General features: G+C 44.5%; 1 protein-coding gene across 2 annotated transcripts in view; it reads left to right on the forward strand.

Annotated features, from left to right (window-relative positions):
* Positions 1 to 21,407, forward strand: part of LARP4 (La ribonucleoprotein 4) — an 80,726-nt gene that overhangs the window by 35,348 nt on the left and 23,971 nt on the right. For both annotated transcript variants that reach the window (XM_040340805.1, XM_040340804.1), the window contains exons 8-12: positions 3,131 to 3,184; positions 7,332 to 7,541; positions 8,803 to 8,906; positions 11,111 to 11,326; positions 20,246 to 20,294. In XM_040340805.1, coding sequence (XP_040196739.1) covers positions 3,131 to 3,184; positions 7,332 to 7,541; positions 8,803 to 8,906; positions 11,111 to 11,326; positions 20,246 to 20,294 — 633 coding nt within the window. The remainder of the gene's footprint in view (positions 1 to 3,130; positions 3,185 to 7,331; positions 7,542 to 8,802; positions 8,907 to 11,110; positions 11,327 to 20,245; positions 20,295 to 21,407) is intronic.

The following is a 21,407-nucleotide window of genomic DNA, read 5'->3' on the forward strand; positions in this document are numbered from 1 at the left end:
AAAGCAGAGGGGGAAAGAGGGGGATAGCCTAGGAAAGGAACAAAAGAAGGGTGGGGGTGGACCGAACATGGGTTCCACGTCCACTGCTCGGACAAGGGGGCCACTCATCGCACCAACCCGCCGCCATTGCCCGGTCTGGAAGTTTTTGGCAGAGAAAATCTATTGGTTCAGATTGGGGCGTCACTGCCTCTAAGAGCTGCTAGACCCTCATCGGAGTAGGAAAACATATTCCAAAGTCGCCAGGTTTTGGCAAACGCCTCCTGCCTATTTTGGTTTGTTGGGATGAGGTCTTCCATTTTGTTTTCGTCTACTTTCTGCAACCACATGGCAATGGTCGGCGGGTGTAGCGATTTCCAGCGAAGTGGAATGCAGGCCTTCGCTGCATCCAACAAGTGACAAATGACCGATCGTCTGTAAATGCGCAGGGGGGTGTCAGTGACATGGAGGAGGAAGTACGCCGGTTCATCAGAGATCTCTCTATCTGTAAACTTCTGCATAATCTGCCTGATCTCGCCCCAGAAATTCTGGATGCGAGGGCATGTCCAAAAAATGTGTAGCAGTGTGCCTCTCTTTTTGGCAACGCCAACATTGGTCCGACGTCGCCAGGAAGAGCTTATGAAGTAGAGCTGGGGTTCTGTACCACCCAGTGAGGATTTTATAATTGGTTTCCTGTATTTTGGTACATATGGATGATTTGTGAGTGTTAGAATCTGTTGCTTTTTCCGGGTGGTAAATGTGCAGTTCAGTACCCGTTCCCATCTAGAAATACTGGGGGGCTGATAATCTTCACTTGGGGCTATTAGTAGGTCATGTGCGAGGGACAATGCGTGTGGCAATACGCCTGTTCCAGATCCGTCAAAGGTTGAGTTGCCACCGGAGGGGGCGGCATGGCATGGTGACAAGGAAATGGCTGCTCAGCTCTCAAATCTAGGCAGTAGCTGCCTTCCGGGGGCCGTAAGTTCCGCATGCGTCTTCCACCTCCCTGCCGAAATGGGATGCCTGGAAGAGGCCTGATTCTCAAAGCACAGCACCTCCCATCACGCATACCTGGTTCAAATAGTGGGTTGCCCAGGATGGGGCGTATCGGCGAAGTGCGGGAGCTCAAAGCCGCCCATGTCAGCAACCCCGCGCATATTTTAATGGTGTTCCCTATTAGCAGATGACTTTTGACATCCTGCTGTATAACTGCGTGACACCAGGGGGGCTCGCTGAAGGGGAGTATCACTCTGAGCCTGTTCCAATCCCGGCCATAGCTTGGTGCCTCTCTGGCGACACCAGTCAATCAGTCGGCCCAGATGTGTCGCCTGGTAGTAGACGCTGATGTCCGGCATCGCAATGCCCGTATCGTTTAGGTAGAGAGATTACCGTCCTGTGTGTCCTAGGGCGCTTCCCTGCCCATAGGAATGCTCTAAACGCCGAACCAACCTGCCTAAAGTATTCCGCTGGAATGTGTATTGGTAGGGCCTGTAGTAAATACCGGAATTTGGGCAAGATCGTCATATTTAGTATGTTGCAGCGCCCAAACCACGAATGCAGGCCTGTCGACCAACTCGTCAGCGTCTTGGACCTGAGGAGGGGTGGAAAATAAGTTTGTACAGTTGGGAAAGTTTTGGTGGGATGCGCGTCCCCAAATATGTCAGTGCCGTGTCAGTCCACTTCAGATGGAAGCTAGACGACAAGTGGGAGATTTGTTGCGGTGGTAGCCCTATGTCCATCGCTACTGACTTGCTAAAGTTGATTTTTAAGTTTGATAGTTTCCTGTAACTGTCAAATTCTGTCATTAGTGCGGGTAGGGACACCGTCTGTTTTGTCAACGAAAACAGATTATCGGCGTAGGGCGTCACCTTATATTGTGCTCCATGAAGTTCTACGCCAGAGATGTTCGGATTCAGTCGGACATGATTTAGTAAGGGTTCAAGTGAAAGTGCAAACAGTAGGGGCGATGGGGGGCAGCCCTGCCTAGTCCTGTTGGTAATAGTAAATGGGTCCGAGAGCACTCCGAGAGCCCTGACTCTCGCCGTAGGGTTCGAGTATACCGCCGAGATCCAGTTAATCATCTTTTCGCCCAAGCCTATATGTGTCAAAGTAGAGAACATAAATCGCCAGCTCACCCGGTCAAACGTCTTCTTGGCATCTGTTCCCACTGAGACACATGGCGTCTTAGTAGTATTGACCACGTGCAGTAGGTTGAGGACCTTGGTGGTGGTGTCCCTGGCCTCTCCTCGGCACAAACCCCACCTGGTCTAAATGGATCAGGTCTGGCAAGTAATGTATTCTGGTGGCGATAATTTTGGTGTATAATTTTAGGTCGGTGTTTAGAAACGAGATCGGGCGGTAGCTCCCACATTGGCCCGGGTCCCCTCTCTTCTCTTTCATACTCAGTTGTGACATGACACTCTTGTATCAAGACATTGCTTGTATATCAAGTCAAAATGTTTTTAAACTTTTTGTTTGTCTTGCAAAACACTCCCAAACCAAGGTTTTACTGTATTTGAGAAATGAACTTCACAAAGCTAAAAGGAAACCCATCTCCTCTGAATGCTGTGGCCTTAAACTTATGAGTGCTGGTTTTGAAGCAAGAGATTTATGTGCAGTGCCTTTACTACACTTTAGCGGCATCTAAAATGTTTAGTGCCAATTGTGTGCTCTGTTTGACAGATTTAACCAACATTTACAATCTTAAGTATGCAGTGGACCTTTGTTACTGACGGCATAAAGGGATAATAAACTTGGTCATTAATAAAACTAGTTGGACTGACGCCATTTTAACATGGAAAATTCCTGCCGTTTATAAGGTTAAAAAATGCGTTAAGGTAAATCTTAAGGCCTTAAAACCACTTTAACCATGGACCTGAATTAAGTAAAAATCTGTCAGACCTGTAAAAGTCTGCCTACTTACTACCCAAGATTAGTCGCGAGTCTCACATACAAATTGAAAAATTGCTGCATGGACTTTGCTGCCTAAAAGGCTGCCGGGTTTACATTTGTATTTATGCTGATTGTACTGGATTACTTTGAATTTAGTCATAGATGAAGTAGCTAGATGAAGGTCCCACAATTTTGCAGAAATTAAATTGTCCCCTCAGTTTTCACTTTCAACTTAATATTTAACCTTTTTTCTTTTGTCTAGGCATTTAAATATCTAAGGGAAGAAGTTAAAACATTTCAGGACAAGCCAATAATGGTAAGTTACTTTAAACAAAAATGTATTCTACAATCATGCTGGTCATGTAATGACTTAAAATCCTAGAACAGTGTCCATATGTGCATTCAGTCAGAACATGGACCTTTACACTGCCTGCCCCAGTCGAGCAACCAGCCAGGACATACACAAGCTGGCTGAAAACCCGAACAAAGCTGATGCTTCATTCGGGACTCGGATCTAGTAACCCCGAAGTGATGTCATGATATCACTTCCTGGATTACTGACATCTTAAAGGCACCAATTTTAAAATATAAAGTATTCAAAAACATTAATCTTGACTTTTTGAATCCTTTCAAGTGCAGAGGAGGGGTTTGGGTGTCTTTTATAGATTTGCGATCCCTCCATAAAGAGTACCTGTCACTGCCTATTATTGTCACAAGGGATGTTTACGTTCCTTTTGACAGCAATAACGGCAATAAAAAATTTAGTTTTTTTAATATACAGAATATCGGCAGAGTTCATCTGTTATTGGCCTGAGAGGTTGCCAAAATATGTTTCTTATCGGATGTTATTAAAAAAAATGACCTTTTTAATCTGCAGCGCTGTAATTTTCTGTAAAATGCAATATCGCTACCTGCAGGTGTTCTGTGCACAGTACGCCCTCCAGAAACATAATTTCCTGTTGTGTGATTGGCTCACTGACTTCCCCAGAAGTCTGCATTCCCTGCAGCAAAAATTTCATTTTTGGTAAGTTACTCCCAATTGGAAATCACGGCTATAGGCATGCAGGCCCAGCAGCTTTCCTCAGTGTCCTGCTGGTGCAGCAGCTAATTATGAAACCACTCCCATTAGATTCCCTTTCCCATATGGACCCAGACAAACACTGATTTCCTCAGAATAACAAACGATAGCAGTCTGCAACAGTTTGTTAAAATCTTTGTAATGCACACAGATCACCCAGAGGGCAATGTCGTCGTCCCCCTCCAACAAAAGTGGAGTTACTCTTCTTTAACATAGTATTGAACACTTGTACCTACAGGTACCTAAAGCTTATCTGTAATAATATGGAATATCTCCTAACTGCATCGTTAAGGTGATATTCAGTGTGCCTGCAGCCAGTGACATCACCAGTGCATGCGCTCTGAAGGCCGCTTTGTACCGCTGCCGAGATGCTCTCGTGCATGTGTAAGAGTGAAGTCATCCTAACTCAGCCAATCAAGTGGCTAGAGCCCATGAACCTGGAAGAAAGACGGGGTGAAGATTGAAGCCCAGTCTGCCGTAACAGCATGCCGTTGGAGGGCTTTGTTTTAAGTTGTCTTTCATTATGTGTTTGTATGCCACGCATATGCACATTATGACTTGACCTTCAAGTGAGATGATTTTTATTTGACTTAACTTCCACTTTTAAATAACCTTAAGTTAGGTCTACTAGTAACTGCTATTGTATACATTCGCTTGTAAAGTTAACATTTAAATGTTTACATTATAGGGACTAAAATTCAGATCAGATGAAAGCTAATTATGCAGATTCTGTTAAGCCATCTGACATGCTACAATGTAATACCAATTGATAGGCATACATTATTTTTCTCTATGGTCTGTTGAGTAATATGCTGTTGCATAAAAAGGATGTAAAGGCGTGTTTTTTCACCTTAATGAATCCTATGCATGTTGTCATTAGGGTTATACCATCCAGTCCTGGGTGGCCGAAGGACTAGTGGACAGAGAATGGGGCTCTAATAAGTATTAGAGGAGGTGAGGGGGGCTGCTGCACACAATGCTTTTTATCTTCATGCATTAAGATGAACCCTTCTGCCTTTACAACCCCTTTAAGCCGTGTCCCTCAATGGATTCTGAGAGGGTTTTTGTTCAGTACAAAATTGTGATTTTTTTTTTAGGCAGATGACTTCAGGATTTCTGCTTTTAAAATTGACTTTTTTTTCTCAGGCAGTTTTTCTTGGTACTTTCATTTGTTCAAGATATAGAATTTTGTGTGCCCAGTGTAAACTTGTATATGTCTAGGGAATTGGGGTTAAAGACCCTAAAGCAATTTTTAAACCCAAAATAAAAATGTAATGCAGCTTACCTATCATTTAGATTTGGTCTGGCCATTATCTTATCACCCGTATTAAAGGGCCCACACCACACTTATGCGCAGTAGCAGCATTGTGTGGGGGGTGTTGGATGTGCTAGCAGATTTAAATTAAAATTGAAGCCAAGCTCTAGCAAACGCTTTACAAGCAAGTAGAGCAACTTTTTTTTTCCTTTTTTGTGACAAAGGTTTTACATAAAAGCCGAACACTGTAAGCGTCGCTTTAACTGACAATTGCATGGTCGTGCAATGCTGTACCCAAACAAAATTGTGCCCCCCCCACACACACACACGCACACACAAAAATAGAGCTTTCTTTTGGTGGTATTTGACCACCTTTGCGGTTTTTAATTTTTTGTGCTATAAACACTGACAATTCTGAAGATAATTTTTTTAACTTTTTGCTATAATGCATATCCAAAACCAATATATAAACAAATTCATCATTTTAAACAGATATATATTCCACCTATTTTTGGTAAAACAAAAATCTTAATAGGCATCTATTGATTGGTTTGCGCAGAAGTTATCTCCTCTACAAACTATGGGAAAGATCTAGTTTTTTTTTACTGGTAATAGCTGCGCGCTGCTATTTTTAGTGTGACTGCGACATTGTGGTGGACAAATCTGACCCTAAATTACTTTTTGGGGACCAGTGACATTCTTGCATTGAGCAGTGCTATAAAAATGCGCTGTTCAATGTAAAAATTACACTGGCAGGGAAGGGGTTAACACCGGGGGATCAAGGGGTTAAATTTGCTTCCGCAGTGTGTTCTCACTGTTGGGGCAGGCTTACTGAAATATGAAAGATCACCGGTCCCATTTAAAGAGGTAGCCGTTCTGCCTCTCCTGCCATAGGCACGCTCCCGAAACCGCTATTCTACTTTTGCGGACTGACGTACAGGCACGCCCGTTTGTGCAGGTGAGCCAACCTGCCGCACTAGATCTGCGCGAGCAGGTCGACAAGTGGTTAATTACCATCAAGTGTTATGTCCCCTGGATTATGTGAAGTGCTCCTCCTTAAATAAATGCCTCCCACAATTGTATAGTGGGGTTTTTCAAATTTCACTGACAGTGGGAATGCACTTTGGTGTACAATTGTGCAATTCTTGAAAAACACCCTGTAATTAAACAAAAATCCAGCGTGCTAACATTTTTTTTTTTTTACCTTGGCAAAGTGGCGATGCCTAGATTCCCATGAGCTTGTTCATACACTTTATGTAGGTAAGGGGGTTCTTGGTGGTAAGCTTGCTTTGATAGGAACCAAGCGCCCAGAAACTGTCAAATTTTACAATCCTTGTTGCCTTTTAACCCGGGAGTAATACAAGTTGTAACAAGAGGTTTCTAGCCAATGTAAAATAAAAGGCCTACTTACACTTAAAGCAGAGCTCCGGTCACAAAATTTTTTTTTTTTTGGGGTCATTTAAATAACATAGTATTAAACATCACATTACTCAGACTTAAATACCACCAATCGATCGTTAAATTAAATTTCAACTTGCCTGGTTTGCAGCTGTGAACAATCTGGCTGTTTCCTTTCTAAGTGTGGGCATCTGAAGCTCAGTAATTTTTTTTTTAACTCTAAAGCACCTCTCGAAATTGCACATGTGCATTAAAGCGATGCTGTTTGGAACGTCCCACCCCGTTGTTTAAACTAATGACTCGCCTTCCAAGCACTCTTTGCAGCGCTTGGTTAAGGTGGGTCATTGCCTGTACTGAAATCCTGTGCTTTTTCGGCACAAAAAAGCGCACAGACTCCTGGGAAATTATGATGCTACATTCCCAGGAGTCTGTGCGGCGTAGGCTAGAAAGAAGGACCGCAGTGCAGGATAAAGGCAGATTAGGAATTCTGCCTAGCAACACCGCTTTAAGGCATGTAAAACATTTTTTTTTTTTTTTACTTGGTTAATGACATTTTTTTACAGCTTATGATGTATAGTTTGATTTGAGGGTGGAGCTCCACTTTAAAGCTTTCTATTCTTGTTACGATCAGATATCTATACACAAACACTTAAATAGGTTGTGTTCTCAAAGGGTTGAAACTTGGCTTATTTGTATCTATGCACTTTAACGGTTCTGTTTGTTTTCCAACAGGCTAGGATAAAAGCCATCAACACATTCTTTGCAAAGAATGGATATCGAGCAGTGGACTCCAGTGTGTACACTCAGCCTGTCCAGACTCAAGCACAGTTTGCCTCTCCTTTATTTATGCAGCCTGTATATAGTCCTCAACAGTATTCACTTTATAACCTTGTGCCTCAAACATGGTCTCCAAGCCCAGCACCTTACTTTGAAACACCGCTGGTAAGCAGCTGCTCACAATATAAAGATGTGTTACTTCAGCTTGGAATAAAACACTGCTCTGTTGGAACAGAATACAGTGCCATTTTTTTTCTCTGGTAGCCTGTGGCCCAGTGATGACAACTTGCGCCTGGAGGGAAGAAAGGTTAACATTCATACACAAGATGCCTCTTAAATTAAATTAAAAAATGTGTACAGCTCTCAGAGGCCTGGATGACAATCATTACTGGCCCCTGACGGCACCCTTTTGCTCAGTCTATGAATGTTGAACCTTCCCTGTGATTGCAAGATTATGAGATCTGAGGGCTGTTTGTGCCATTGAATTATTCTATGTGCTTTCAAGCCAACAACCACATGATCACATTGCCAAGTGCTTGATCCCTTAAAGTTTAAATACAATTTTAAGTTGTGGTGATGCTGCTTAACCACTTCCCATCCACCGTAGTGCCTATGTCCTCAGAAGGGAGCAGTGATATTGGGTTAATGGCTGCTGCCATCCTGGTCATTTGTAGAGTCGCCGAAGGGCAGCTCTACAGCCGCCCAACTTACTTTTACAGGTGGTGAAAGGGGGTTCCACCCCCTAATAAGACCCCCAGATCGCTCCATAGGAGGACCTATTCTGACCAATGCTATCACAAGGGATGATCATTCCTTGTTATGTTAATAAAAATGTAAACCGCCATTTTTTAAACAAAATTAATATAGCATTGCATACTAGCTCATTATGTAACTCCTCAGATCAAAGCCCCCGCAGCTATCCTCGTACACTGCTTGGGCGGCCGATATCTCTCCCAGGGTTACTTCCAGGGTATCACGGCTCCGGCGCTGTGATTGGCCGGAGCCGCAATGCCGTCACTCCCGCGCATGCAGGTGGGGATTCCAGTCACGACACTTGTAAATATCTCCTAAACCGAGGTTTAGGAGTTATTTCAAGCACCTACAGATGAGCCTTAATTTAGGCTTACCTGTAGGTAAAAGTGGTTGTAAAGGGTTTACAACCACTTTAAAGACTTTGCCACAATAGGCTTCACAAAATTCTGTTTTGCTCAGGTGACAGCAGTCAAATATTTACGTCACAGCATTGGAAGGAATCGTATTTAGGTCTGTTACTCTTAAGAGTGTCACACAGGGTTGATTTTGGTGTGATGCTGTACCTGAAGGTAACAGTGTTTGAAATGGTAACCAGGAGACAGAAATTGACTGCTAAATACATGAATAAATCTACTGTAAGAATTCAGCATCTAATATGTTTTTTTGTCCACAGGCTCCATTTCCTAATGGTGGATTTGTGAATGGTTTTAATTCTTCAGGCTCTTATAAATCAAGTGCTGCCTCAATAAGTATAGGAAGACCTTTCCATAGAAGTCGGTATGTGTGTGTAAATATGTCTAGTTATACAATGTAATGTAATAACTGTTAACCATTATATCAACACTATTTACTATTAACGCAGTGTGTGGTGGCCTTTTTCAACTCCATTTAGCCACCCTTGGACCACCTACTGTCACTACATGTAGGTTCTTTCACGTTGAATACCGTTGTTATGGCTGCCCTAACCCCAGTATTAAACGGCGGTCGGTCCGCTTTGAGATAAAAGTGGTCTCTGCTGGAGTTTCGCCGCAAGATCACTTATCGGCAGATGGAGAAATGCCCAACCCCCTCCCCGCCATGTTCCGGTCTACTCGTCTGCTTACCAGAGCTGTTCGTAGTGGCGGGGACGGTCAGATCATTTCCCCTTCTGAGTGAATGATGGTACCCACTCGACTCAATGACATAAGCGACGTCAACGTCTCTTCCGCTCAATGGCCTTTTTATCGCATTTAAGTGTAAATGTTTTTCTATTACAAAGGATATTTACATTCCATGTAGTAAAAATAAGTGATCCAAAGTGTAAAGATAAAAAAAAAATTAAACCCCCTGTCCCTCCATCCTTGTGCGCAGACGTGACCACATATGTAAGTTGCGCCCGCATATGTCAACGGTGTTCACACCACATGTTAGGTATCGTTGTGATCGTTAAAGTGTAAGTAATCTAGCAAAAGACCTCTAACTCAAAACTGTTAACCTGCAGACACTTTTTAAACGTTGCCTATGAATATTTTTAAGGATCAAAGTTTGTCGCTATTCTACGAATGGGCACAATTTTGAAGCATGACATGTTGGCTGTCTATTTTACTCGGCATAACGTTATCTTTCACATTTAAAAAAAATAAAATTGGGCTAACTTATTTTTCCAAATATGCGTTTTCAGACCGCTGCGCAAATACAGTGTGACAAAGTATTGCAACGACTGCCATTTTATTCTCTAGGGTGTCTAAGGGAAAAAATTGTGGGTTCAAAGTAATTTTCTAGTAAAAAAAAAAAACGAATTTAACTACATGTTAACGTCAAGTTTAAAAAATAGGCCTGGTCCTTGGTTAAAATGTAATGCTGTTATATGCAGTAAGTGCTCATTCCCGTTTACTCTGCTTTGCTGGAAAAGGCATGGTAAACATCCGCAAAGAGGATTGACATTTAGCTCTGCAAACAAAAGAATAGTTTTAGCAAGTCATTGTATTGTGTTTAAAATTGTCTGAAAGCTTTCTGGAATGGATCAGCTAGCTTCTCATTAATGACTGGGTAAGTTTGAGTCCTGTAAGGTCACAGGCAGAGTTAAAATGTAAGAACCAGGGCATGTAGGGGACACTTTGAGCTAATTTCCATTGTCTGTTTATTTCTGCTTGCATGGGTAGTGCAGATAATTCCAGCTGAGCCTTTTGCGTGTTCCTGCGCTTTCTCCATGGATGAAGACCCAGTTCTGTGGGGCCACATATGTGTACGCTCAGTGGAGAGGTTAATGTGACAACTGCCAGGCATTTGAAACAAAGTTAAATTTGTCTAAGAGCAGATACCCCAGCCTGCCACAGTGCTACTTGATAGTGTCACCCAGGGCATTTTTCTCGGAGAAAAAAAATGCAGGAACGCAATTGAGCCTCACACCTTTCCCCCCGAAGTAGGGGGGTGGGTGGTTAAGCGTGCCAAAGCAACTTGGGTTTGTCCTTCAAAGTTATTAAATACCAGGAGGGTGCTACAGAGTGCAGAGTTCCACACCCATCCCTCTTCCAGTACAATTGGCACATTTTAAAATCTCCCCTCTGAACCCAGACCTCAAATACAGCGCGGCTCAATGTAGCGAGTCAGATGCTCCTCCTGACTTGTCATAAACGTTGGTAGAGGAGGAACTGCCTAGAAAAAGCTTCTCCTCCCCGTCTGAAGTGTGACAGGCGACGAGCGATGCTGTGGGAGGTTGCGGAGAATCAATATGTGGCCAGCATTAGCACCCCAGCTGCTTCCGGGGTTCAGTGCAGCAGCCGTATAGGAGCGCTGTCACTTCTAAATAGTCAATAGGCCCTATGCGCGCAACACACAGAAACACTTAATCATATTTTTTATATCCCTGCGTTCCCACTAAGTGATACTGAGTTGCAGGAAAATCTCTCAATCTTGAGTTCTAGCTTGGAATTGGAGTTTTGAGTAGTTGTGATTAATGTCCATGCATAATTTATTGAAGATGGTATTTTTTTATTTTTTAGTGTGAAGACTCAATTTCGATCATCCACAAACTCTTCAGAAAGGACTGACAGTGGCACTACAGTTCCTGTATCATTAGACATAAATGTAAATAGAGCACGCTCCTTTGCCTCAGAAAGGCACAACTCTTCTTTAACCGGGCACCAGGATATTTATTCAAAAGACACGCTATCTCTACATCCAGAACAGAATGGTACAGATGGAGGGTTCCGAGGAAGGTATGCCTTGCTGCATTTGCGTGCACAAAAACAATTTTAATTTTTTACTATATATATATATATATATATATATATATATATATATATATATATATATATATATTAACCATATCCTTGATGGTAATAAAGCTGTATTTATAGTACAAGTAGGAAATGTGTGCCTATCGCTATTGAAGTCTTCATGATTTACAATTAACTTTTTATCAAGGCAATATACACAACGTTGTACAATCTATTTGTTACATGTGACATCTTTAAAAATATTATAATTGTCATTTGTGTGTTGTGCAAAAGTGCGCTGTTAAAATCTTATATAATTCCTTAATCAAACATTAACTTTTGTGACGCAACATCAAAATGCAGATACAATTAACCACAATAATCACTATACGGATTTGTAGTTCAATAGTCCACAATTCATGTGTGAATAAAGTGCTCGTAAACAATTTTAGAAAAGTTCTTCTCAAATAAAAAGGGCCTCTTACCAGATCATCTCGAATTGGAGATTAAATGTGCTTTTGGTGTATCAGATCTTCAGTCCTAAGATGCCAGTTGTGGCATCTTCTGGGTCTAGTGTTCAAGACCTAATTAATATTCCATTAACCAAGTGTCTTTCCATGGGTGTACGCAATTTTAAAGAGTGACATGTTTTTATCCATTTACTTGGTATAAGTGTTTCTCTTCCAAAAAAAATTGTTTATTGTGTTTTTGTCCATTAAAATTGAAGCAGAGTTCACCCCCCCCCCCCCCCCCCCCCCCCCCCCCCCCCCGACGTGCCCCATTTGTCATGTAATTTGGGAGGGGGTTCCCAGCTAGCGTCACCTAGGCGGCAACCCCCCTTCCTCCCTGCAATTTTCTTGGAAACGTCACATGTCCCAGAAGCTTGCTGAGCCATTCAGGACGCGCAGTGCGCACCCAAGGCCGCAAGCTTGTCAAAGCCCGGTGCCAAAACCCTTGCAATGCCAGCGCCGCAGAGTAGAGGGAGAGAAGCGAGGCTTCGGGCGTGGGACAGGTGAGTGTTAATATTTGCACAGCGGTTTTATAAAGGCAAATGTTTTTGGAAATCACAAAATTGAATATATAATGGAGTTTCACTAGTTTTTCTGTTAAGTCAGCAGCTACAAAAAGTGTAGCTGCTGACATTTAACAGAAAAACTAGTGAAACTCCACTATTATATATTCCATTTTGTGATTTCCAAAAATATTTGCCTTTATAAAACCGCTGTGCAAATTTTGTGTGACCTAAAAATATGCAACCCCCACCATTTCTTTTCTCTTTTTTTAAATAACAAACATACTTGTATGCCTGCTCTGTACAATTGTTTTGCACAGAGCAGCCCGGATTCATCTCTACTTGGGTCCCATGCATGTGCTCCTGGCTCCTCCCACCTGCCAGGTGTCCCCCACTGCAAGCAGCTTGTGGTGGAGGCACCCAATCGGATGTTCTCCCGAGCCGCAGCTTGGCGCCGCTACTGCGTTCTGATTGGCTCAGATTGACAGCAGCGGGAGCTAATGACTCAAAAAGCCAATCAGGAGTGTGCCCCTAGAGACAAGGCTCTCATGGACATCGCTGGATTGAGAAGGGGTCAAAGGTAGGTATAGGAGGGCTGCACCAGTTTTTTTATCTTCATACATTGAATGCATGAAGATAAAAAACCCTGTGCCTTTACAACCACTTTAAGCTTGCCGTAGACAGATGTAAATTCAGGGCAGTTCAGTAGGAATCGGACAAATTTTGATCCATCTATGGGACAGGCTGGTTGTACTCAAGTTGATCCAACGGTCAACTTCAGTACAATTGGCATGTTGAATTTTTTTTTTTTTTCCGTTTAATTCTTGTTGCCTAAATCATTGCATTGTGAAAACTGTTAATTCCTGGGATTCCCCCATTAGCACTGACTGTGTTGATGGGAGAATCGAACCATTTTCTTCTACCCGTGGGTGAAGAGTAGAAAATTGCATAATGTATGGCCTGCTTTAAAAAGCACTGCTTTTCTTTATCGTACATCACGGGACACAGAGCGGCATTCATTACTATATGGGTTATATGGAGTACCTTCAGGTGTAGACACTGGCAATCTCAAACAGGAAATGCCCCTCCCTATATAACCCCCTCCCATAGGAGGAGTACCTCAGTTTTTCCGCCAGTGTCTTAGGTGTTAGTCATGGTTTAGCTTGCCTCCGCATCCTTGGGATTAGGTGAGCTAACCGGTTCTGTCCAAAAAAGCCTCAGCGCTAAAGTGGTCAGTAACCGGACCCCAAACCCTTGGGGTATAGCCCATAATGCTTTTCTTTTTAGAGAGCTGGACCCTGGGCCCAGAACTTAGAAACCTTTGGGTGCCTAATGTTTCTGTTGCCAGAGTGCTATATGGGCCCAGGACAGTGGATCCTTCATAGGAACCCAGGGCCTGAAGGTCTAGACATCCCCACCGAGATGGGGGAAGATTGGGCCTCTTGCTTGGCAAAGTCCTGCGGCATGGAGCAGGTAAGTGAGGGGAAAACTTGCGGAACTTGGTTCTTAGCAGGTTTTTTCTGGGGGGTCACAGGGGACATGCCTAAAGTTATGCACTGCATCTGGCAAACTAGTCACATATCATAAAGATAGGATGGCTCTATATGTATTATTCCCCATAAGATGTGACCTCCCTTGTAGTGTTGGAAAAGCATTGAGTGGGGCCTGTGTGATATAAAATTATATGTGTGTGTCAGAGAGCTGTGCTTACCTGCAAGCCTCCAGGCGATGCTCCATTCAGTCTTCCTCCTCACGGCCTGCAAAGCAGGCAAAACGCTGACCTCCTCATGGTTCCAGGCTGCAGGCTGCAGTTTGCTGGAGCAGAGAGGTCCCTTCCTCCCAACCCCACCCCCCCCCTGTCGGGAGGGGCATTTCCTGTTTGAGATTGCTGGGGGGGAAGGGCGGGTCAGTGGCTTAAGGAAGGGGCGGCCCTTCCTTGTTTGTTCCATATAGCTCATTCAATACTTTGGAACTGAGGAGGAAAGACCAGAACGGCAAGCACGGGGCGCCGAGGACACACAGTGGCCAGAAAGAATATTGCAGTCTTCAGAAGACTGTTTTCAAGCCTAGGAATAGGCTGTTTCTTTTCCATCTCATAGTTTTTCTTGCAATACTACTCAGGGGGACAGAATGTTTTTTCTTTCCTAGATTTGAAAAAAAAAAATAAAGAAAGTGTCATCTAGGGGAGAGGAAGCATTTTTTATCCCCCAAACAGGTGTTTGGGCATTTAACTATTTATAAGTCCCAGGTACCAATAAGTAGCAGGTGTACCTCGGTATTGTACCATGGCATCAAAAAACAAGGGTACAAGAGGTGGGGATTCCCCCAGAGAGTCTGAGGTCTCGGACAAAGCTATGCCGCTGCTTTCCCCACAGGGAGCCTTGGGGCCATCGGGATCTGGGGCTGGAGCTGACGCGGGTCAGTCCAACCCTAAGATGGTCACGGAGGAGGTATTACTCACCTCTTTAAAAGAGATGCAGAAAAGCATGGGTAAAATGATAGCCGCAGCTATGCGGGGCAGTAAGCGGAATAGATCTCCGTCGCCCGAGCGCGGACCCTCAGAAGAGGAGGTCCTTTCCTCAGGGGAATTGGACGACCTCTTGGACAAGGACCAAGTAGGTTCAGGGATCGAAGATCCGGATACAGAGGAGTCTGGGGCAGTCTCCCTGAGGGAGAGCTGGTGGATTCAAGGATTGTCGGACTTGGTCCATAGGGCATTCAACTTGCCAGTACCAGATCTCCAGGTATCGACGGTTTCAGCTTTGGGCTCACTGAGGGCGCCTCAAAGCAATGCTGTGTTTCCGATCCATCCTCTATTAGAGGGAGTTTTGTTCCAAGATTGGAACAAGCCAGATAAGATCTTCTTACCACCTAAGAAGTTCTCTGTCCTATATCCTATGGAAGAAAATTTTTCCAAAAGATGGGCTACTCCTGCAGTGGACGCAGCCATCTCATGTGTTAACAAATCGTTAACATGCCCTGTAGAAAACATACAGGTGTTCAAGGATCCAGTTGATAAGCGCTTGGAAGCACTACTTAAGAACTCCTTCACTACTGCAGGGGCAGTAGTACAGCCAGCTGTGGCTGCGATTGGGGTCGCTCAAGCATTATCGGATCAATTTAAGCAGATGCTTAAACTTATTCCTGCCCAGCAGGCAGAAGAATTTTCGGATGTCCCTAAGGCCATATGTTTTACGGTAGACGCAATCAAGGATTCTATCCAGCAAGCGTCACGTTTATCGTTATCCCTTATCCATATGAGAAGACTCTTATGGTTAAAAAGCTGGGAGGCTGAGCCCCCATGCAAGAAGCTCCTGGTAGGGTTCCCCTTCCATGGAGGACGACTCTTCGGAGAAGACCTAGATAAATACATTCAGACCATTTCAAACGGCAAGAGTACTCTCTTGCCAACTAAGAAGAAGGTTCAGGGGCCTGCGTTTAAACGACAGTATTCCCCTGGGCAGGGGCCCTCTAATGCCAAGCAGTATCGACGGCCTCCTGCAAAAGCAAACTTCGGCTTCAACAGCAGATCACAAGGACAGGCTGTTAGAGGCAAAAGGCAGTGGTTTCGCAAACCAGCAAAACCAGCCCCCAAGCCAACCTTATGAAGGGGCGCCCCCACCCACGAAGGTGGGGGGAAGGCTGCGACTCTTTTCAGAGATTTGGGAAGCCAGCATTCCCGACGAGTGGGTACGGTCTTCCGTGGCCACAGGCTACAAATTAGATTTCCTAAGGTTTCCTCCTCCTCATTTCCAGGAGTCGAGGATTCCAAACGATCCGCCTCGGATTCCGGCCAGTCCTGGAACAGGGGCTGGGTTTCTACTCCAACCTATTCATCATCCAAAATCCAATGGAGATGTCAGGCCAATTTTGGACCTAAAGATGGTAAATGCATATCTAAAGATCCGCTCATTTCGGATGGAATCCGTGCGGTCAGCAGCTGCCACACTCCAGAAGGACGACTTCATGGCGTCCATAGACATAAAGGATGCCTACCTTCATGTTCCAATTTATCAGCCACATCAAAGATATCTACGCTTCATGGTGGCTTCGCGTCACTTCCAATTCGTGGCGCTTCCCTTCGGGTTGGCTACGGCCCCCCGGGTGTTCACGAAGGTCCTAGCTCCGATCCTAGCCAAGCTAAGGATCCAAGGGGTCACGATCCTAGCATACCTGGACGACCTCCTAGTCATAGACCACTCGTCTCCCGGCTTGGAGCGAGCAGTGGCCCTCACGGTCCAATACCTCGAGAGGTTCGGCTGGGTCCTAAATCGAGAAAAGTCAGCTTTCCAGCCCACAAGGCAGTTGGAATATCTCGGCATGAGATTAGACACAGAACAACAAGGAGTGTTCCTACCTCTGAGGAAGGTAAAAGCCATCAAGGAATTAATCCTACTGGTTCTAAGCAAGAAAGAACCGACTATTCGCCTATGTATGAGGTTACTAGGCAAGATGGTGGCCACGTTCGAGGCGGTACCATACGCCCAGAGCCACACTCGCATCCTACAGGCAGCCATCCTGTCAGCATGGAGCAGAAGGCCACAGGCCTTGGATATCCCGTTGCCGCTCTTATCAAGAGTCCGACAAAGTCTGTGTTGGTGGTTAGACCCTCAGAATCTACTGAAGGGGAAGTCTTTCAGCCCAGTGGCTTGGAAGATAGTGACCACAGACGCCAGCCTGACGGGCTGGGGAGCAATTTTGGATGGTTGCACTCGCCAAGGTACTTGGGCAAAGCCAGAGAAGCAGTTGCCCATCAACATCTTGGAGCTCAGAGCTGCTCGACTAGCCCTCAGGGCTTGGACGTCAAAATTGCAGGGGTTCCCGGTGAGAATTCAATCAGACAATGCCACGGCCGTGGCATACATAAATCACCAAGGGGGAACCAGGAGTCAAGCCGCTCAGAGAGAGGTGAGCTTGATTCTCCTATGGGCAGAGGCGCATGTGCCCTGCATATCGGCAATATTCATTCCAGGAGTGGACAACTTTCAGGCGGACTAATTAAGCCGCCAGACTATATGGCCGGGGGAAGGGTCTCTGCATCCACAAGTCTTTCAAGCACTCTGCCAAAGATGGGGAGTGCCGGACGTGGATATCATGGCATCGAGACTCAACAAGAAACTAGACAGGTTCATATCCCGCTCAAGGGATCCGATGGCCTGCGGAACCGATGCGTTGGTTTGCCCTTGGCATCAGTTCAAACTTCTTTATGCGTTTCCCCCGCTCCAGTTACTACCCCGCCTGCTGCGCAGGATCCGGGTGGAACACATACCAGTCATCCTGGTAGCTCCAGCATGGCCCAGAAGGGCATGGTACTCACTCATCCTAAAGATGGTAGTGGGAGACCCTTGGACTCTTCCTCTACGGCCAGACCTGCTATCGCAAGGTCCGATCCTCCACCCTGCCTTACGGCATCTAAATTTGACGGCCTGGAAGCTGAATCCCTGATTCTCAGGGGTAGAGGTCTGTCTCAGAAAGTAGTCTCTACCCTAATCAGAGCCAGGAAACCGGTCTCTAGGGTGATTTATTACAGGGTCTGGAAGGCCTATGTAGGCTGGTGTGAGTCCAAGCGATGGCTTTCTCGCAAATTTACCATCGATAGAGTATTAAGTTTTCTCCAGCTAGGAGTGGATAAAGGATTGGCATTAAGCACAATCAAAGGACAGATTTCTGCTCTGTCAGTGTGGTTTCAGCGGCCGCTGGCCACCCACTCGCTGGTTAAGACCTTCCTTCAAGGGGTCTTACGTATTAGACCTCCAGTTAAATCCCCGCTTTGTCCGTGGGATTTAAATCTTGTTCTGTCAAGTTTACAGAAACAACCGTTTGAGCCGTTGGCTGAAATTCCTTTGGTTCTACTGACAAGGAAGTTAGTATTTTTGGTTGCCATAGTTTCCGCAAGAAGAGTTTCGGAGCTAGCGGCCTTATCCTGTAAGGAACCATATCTTGTTTTTCATAAGGACAGGGTCGTTCTCCGCCCTCATCCTTCCTTCCTACCGAAGGTCATATCCAGTTTTCATTTGAACCAGGATTTGGTATTACCATCCTTCTTCCCTAAACCTACTTCCAGAAAGGAAGGGTTGCTGCATACCTTGGATATTGTCAGGGCCATGAAGGCCTATCTTAAAGCTACAAAGAAGATCCGGAAAACAGATGTGCTGTTCATTCTACCGGATGGGCCCAAGAAGGGGCAGGCAGCTGCAAAGTCTACCATTTCTAGGTGGATTAAGCAATTAATCACTCAGGCCTACGGCTTGAAAGGGTTGCCTCCTCCAGTATCATTAAAGGCTCATTCTACTAGAGCCATGGGCGCCTCCTGGGCAGCACACCACCAGATCTCTATGGCTCAAGTTTGCAAGGCGGCAACCTGGTCTTCTGTCCACACGTTTACAAAATTCTACAAGTTGGACGTAAGAAGGAATACTGATACTGCCTTCGGGCAGGCAGTGCTGCAGGCTGCAGTTTGAGACCCTCGGATTCCGGGGGCTCCTCTTTTTTGAGTTAAATTTAAAATTTAAAATTATTTTTCTCAACTAAGTTGGATTTATTATGATTTGAGTATATCTCTAAATTAAATCCTTTTGTCTTGGAGATGTTCTCCCTCCCCTCATTGTAAGCATTGCTTTGGGACATCCCATATAGTAATGAATGCCGCTCTGTGTCCCGTGATGTACGATAAAGAAAAAGAGATTTTTAATACAGCTTACCTGTAAAATCTTTTTCTTGGAGTACATCACGGGACACAGAGCTCCCACCCCTCTTTTTTGAGGACCATTTTGGGAGGCATACTGCTTGCTACAAAACTGAGGTACTCCTCCTATGGGAGGGGGTTATATAGGGAGGGGCATTTCCTGTTTGAGATTGCCAGTGTCTACACCTGAAGGTACTCCATATAACCCATATAGTAATGAATGCCGCTCTGTGTCCCGTGATGTACTCCAAGAAAAAGATTTTACAGGTAAGCTGTATTAAAAATCTCTTTTTTTCTTTTAGGCCGATTTCATCTTTATTTCATCTGTCTGAATAATTCTAGGTGTAGAAGCATGTCTTGCTCTGTTAAATGTCAATTTGGACCATTGGCTCATATTGATTCGTCTAAAACTGCCTTACATTGGACAGTACCGTATAGGTTGTTTGACGTTCTTATACATGATAATGTTTGTATATATGGCTCTCAATCTTTTGATATGTACTGTAGATATGTTTAAAGTCTTTGCAATTTTGCGTTTAGGAATGTGATTCTGAAATTGTGCAACAGTTTAGATGAAGATTTTCAGATTGGTGAACCTCTGCCCAGTTTACTTCTGAGACGCTTTGGCCTTTTTATACCCAGTAATGTTACTGACCTGTTGCCAGTGACCTTAAAAGTATGTTTTTTTTGGCTCCCCCAATCCTTACCTAGGTGGATGTACTGAGAACCGAGCGATCTGACATCGCCGATAGTTTTGGTTCCCACAGCTCCCTGAGAAGCGAGCTGCTGCCTTTCAGCCAGCAGCCCCCTCCTCGCTCACTGGAGCACTGGGCTGTGGAGGGGCGGGGAGCAGCCGTCTCAGGCTCTCAGCCTGCTTTCTGAAAACTGGTTACGGGTGAAAAACAAATTGCACTCCTGTGAGCAAAACAAGCTTTGGCTGGACTTCTTAAATTGGTTGCAAAATGTTCTTCTGCTCTTCCTTGTTAGTGCCACTTTGTTACCAGCTTTTTGTTGCCCAGTACCGAGTTGGTACTGCTGTCAGTCGATTAGCTTATTCTATTCTTAAGATGGTACATTTTCTCAGTTTAAATATTTGATATAGTTTCTCTCTTCTATTGTGAATAAAATATTGGTTTGAGATTTGCAAGTCTTAGTATTTTGTTTGTGTAAATTTTACAAAGAATCTCATATTTTTGGAACATGTTTTATTTTCGTTTTACAGAAGAAGTGCCTTCAGAGGCAGAAGACGAAGAGATGATGACCGCACCACCGTAAGTTATAGTTTAACATGTTTTTTTGTTGGTGTCTGACTTTGATTCATACCTTTGCCCATTTTAAGTGAAGAATGTATGATAGGTTTCAACATTGAATACACGGTTTACAACAGGGGTCTCCAAACTTTCTCATGAAAAATAGTTTATTGTCCTTCAGGCTTTGGGGGGCCAGACTGTAGCCATTGGGATTAAAAAATGCCTTGGTGTCAGTGGGCATAAACTATGCCCCATCATTGGTTTTAGTGGGGAATATAGTGACCCACTGTGTCCAGAATGACTTGCACTGCTAAAACAAATGCATTTCTTTGGCATCCATTAAGGGGACAGTGATTCAGACACTTTTGTCTTGTACTTCTATCTACATTAGCCTTGCACACTGGCTAACAAAAATGTGTAGCCCAGCTCCAGAATAACCCTCCACCCAGCACGTTTTTTTTCTTCAACCTTTTTTTTTTCTCTTTAAAGCAGTGTTTCTCCTAGTGGCCCCGGGGGAGGGAGCCACGGCCCGGACACCTGGAAGTGGGAAAGGATACCGGTCTCCCCACCGAAAGGGTGCCAGTTGTGAGACTGGAGGGGGGGGGGGGTAATCTTATGAGCGGAAGTTTCACAGTTGATATACCACCAAATGAAAGCTGTCTCAAAAGGATAAAACATTAATTGGCATTCAAAATGTGACGGCGCTCAAATCTGAAAATTGGTCTGCACAGTGTACTGAAGCGGGTACTGCAGCGCTTAAAGCAGGGATCCCCAATTTACGGCCCTCCAGCTGTTGTGGAACTACACACACCGCGAGGCATTGTAAAACTGACATTCAGACATAACTAGGCATGGTGGGAATTGTAGTTCCTGAACTGGAGGGCCGTAGTTTGAAGACCCCTGGCCTAAAGAGATGGTGTAAAAATCCATATTCTCTTGGGGCTGGTTACCAAAACAGGATTCCCCCTTTTTTTTTTTAATGTGCAATTTTTTTTTTCCCCCTTCCTTGATATAAGATCTTATACCCTCTATACAAATGTTCATATAGCATTGAATGGCTTTTGCTGTACTACAGAAGTAGGTACATTCTTTTTATTTTATGGCCCAGTGATGATCAAGTATCGCGCTTAGAGG

This window comes from Rana temporaria, chromosome 2 (genome assembly GCF_905171775.1).
Source record: "Rana temporaria chromosome 2, aRanTem1.1, whole genome shotgun sequence".
Lineage (NCBI taxonomy): Eukaryota > Metazoa > Chordata > Amphibia > Anura > Ranidae > Rana > Rana temporaria.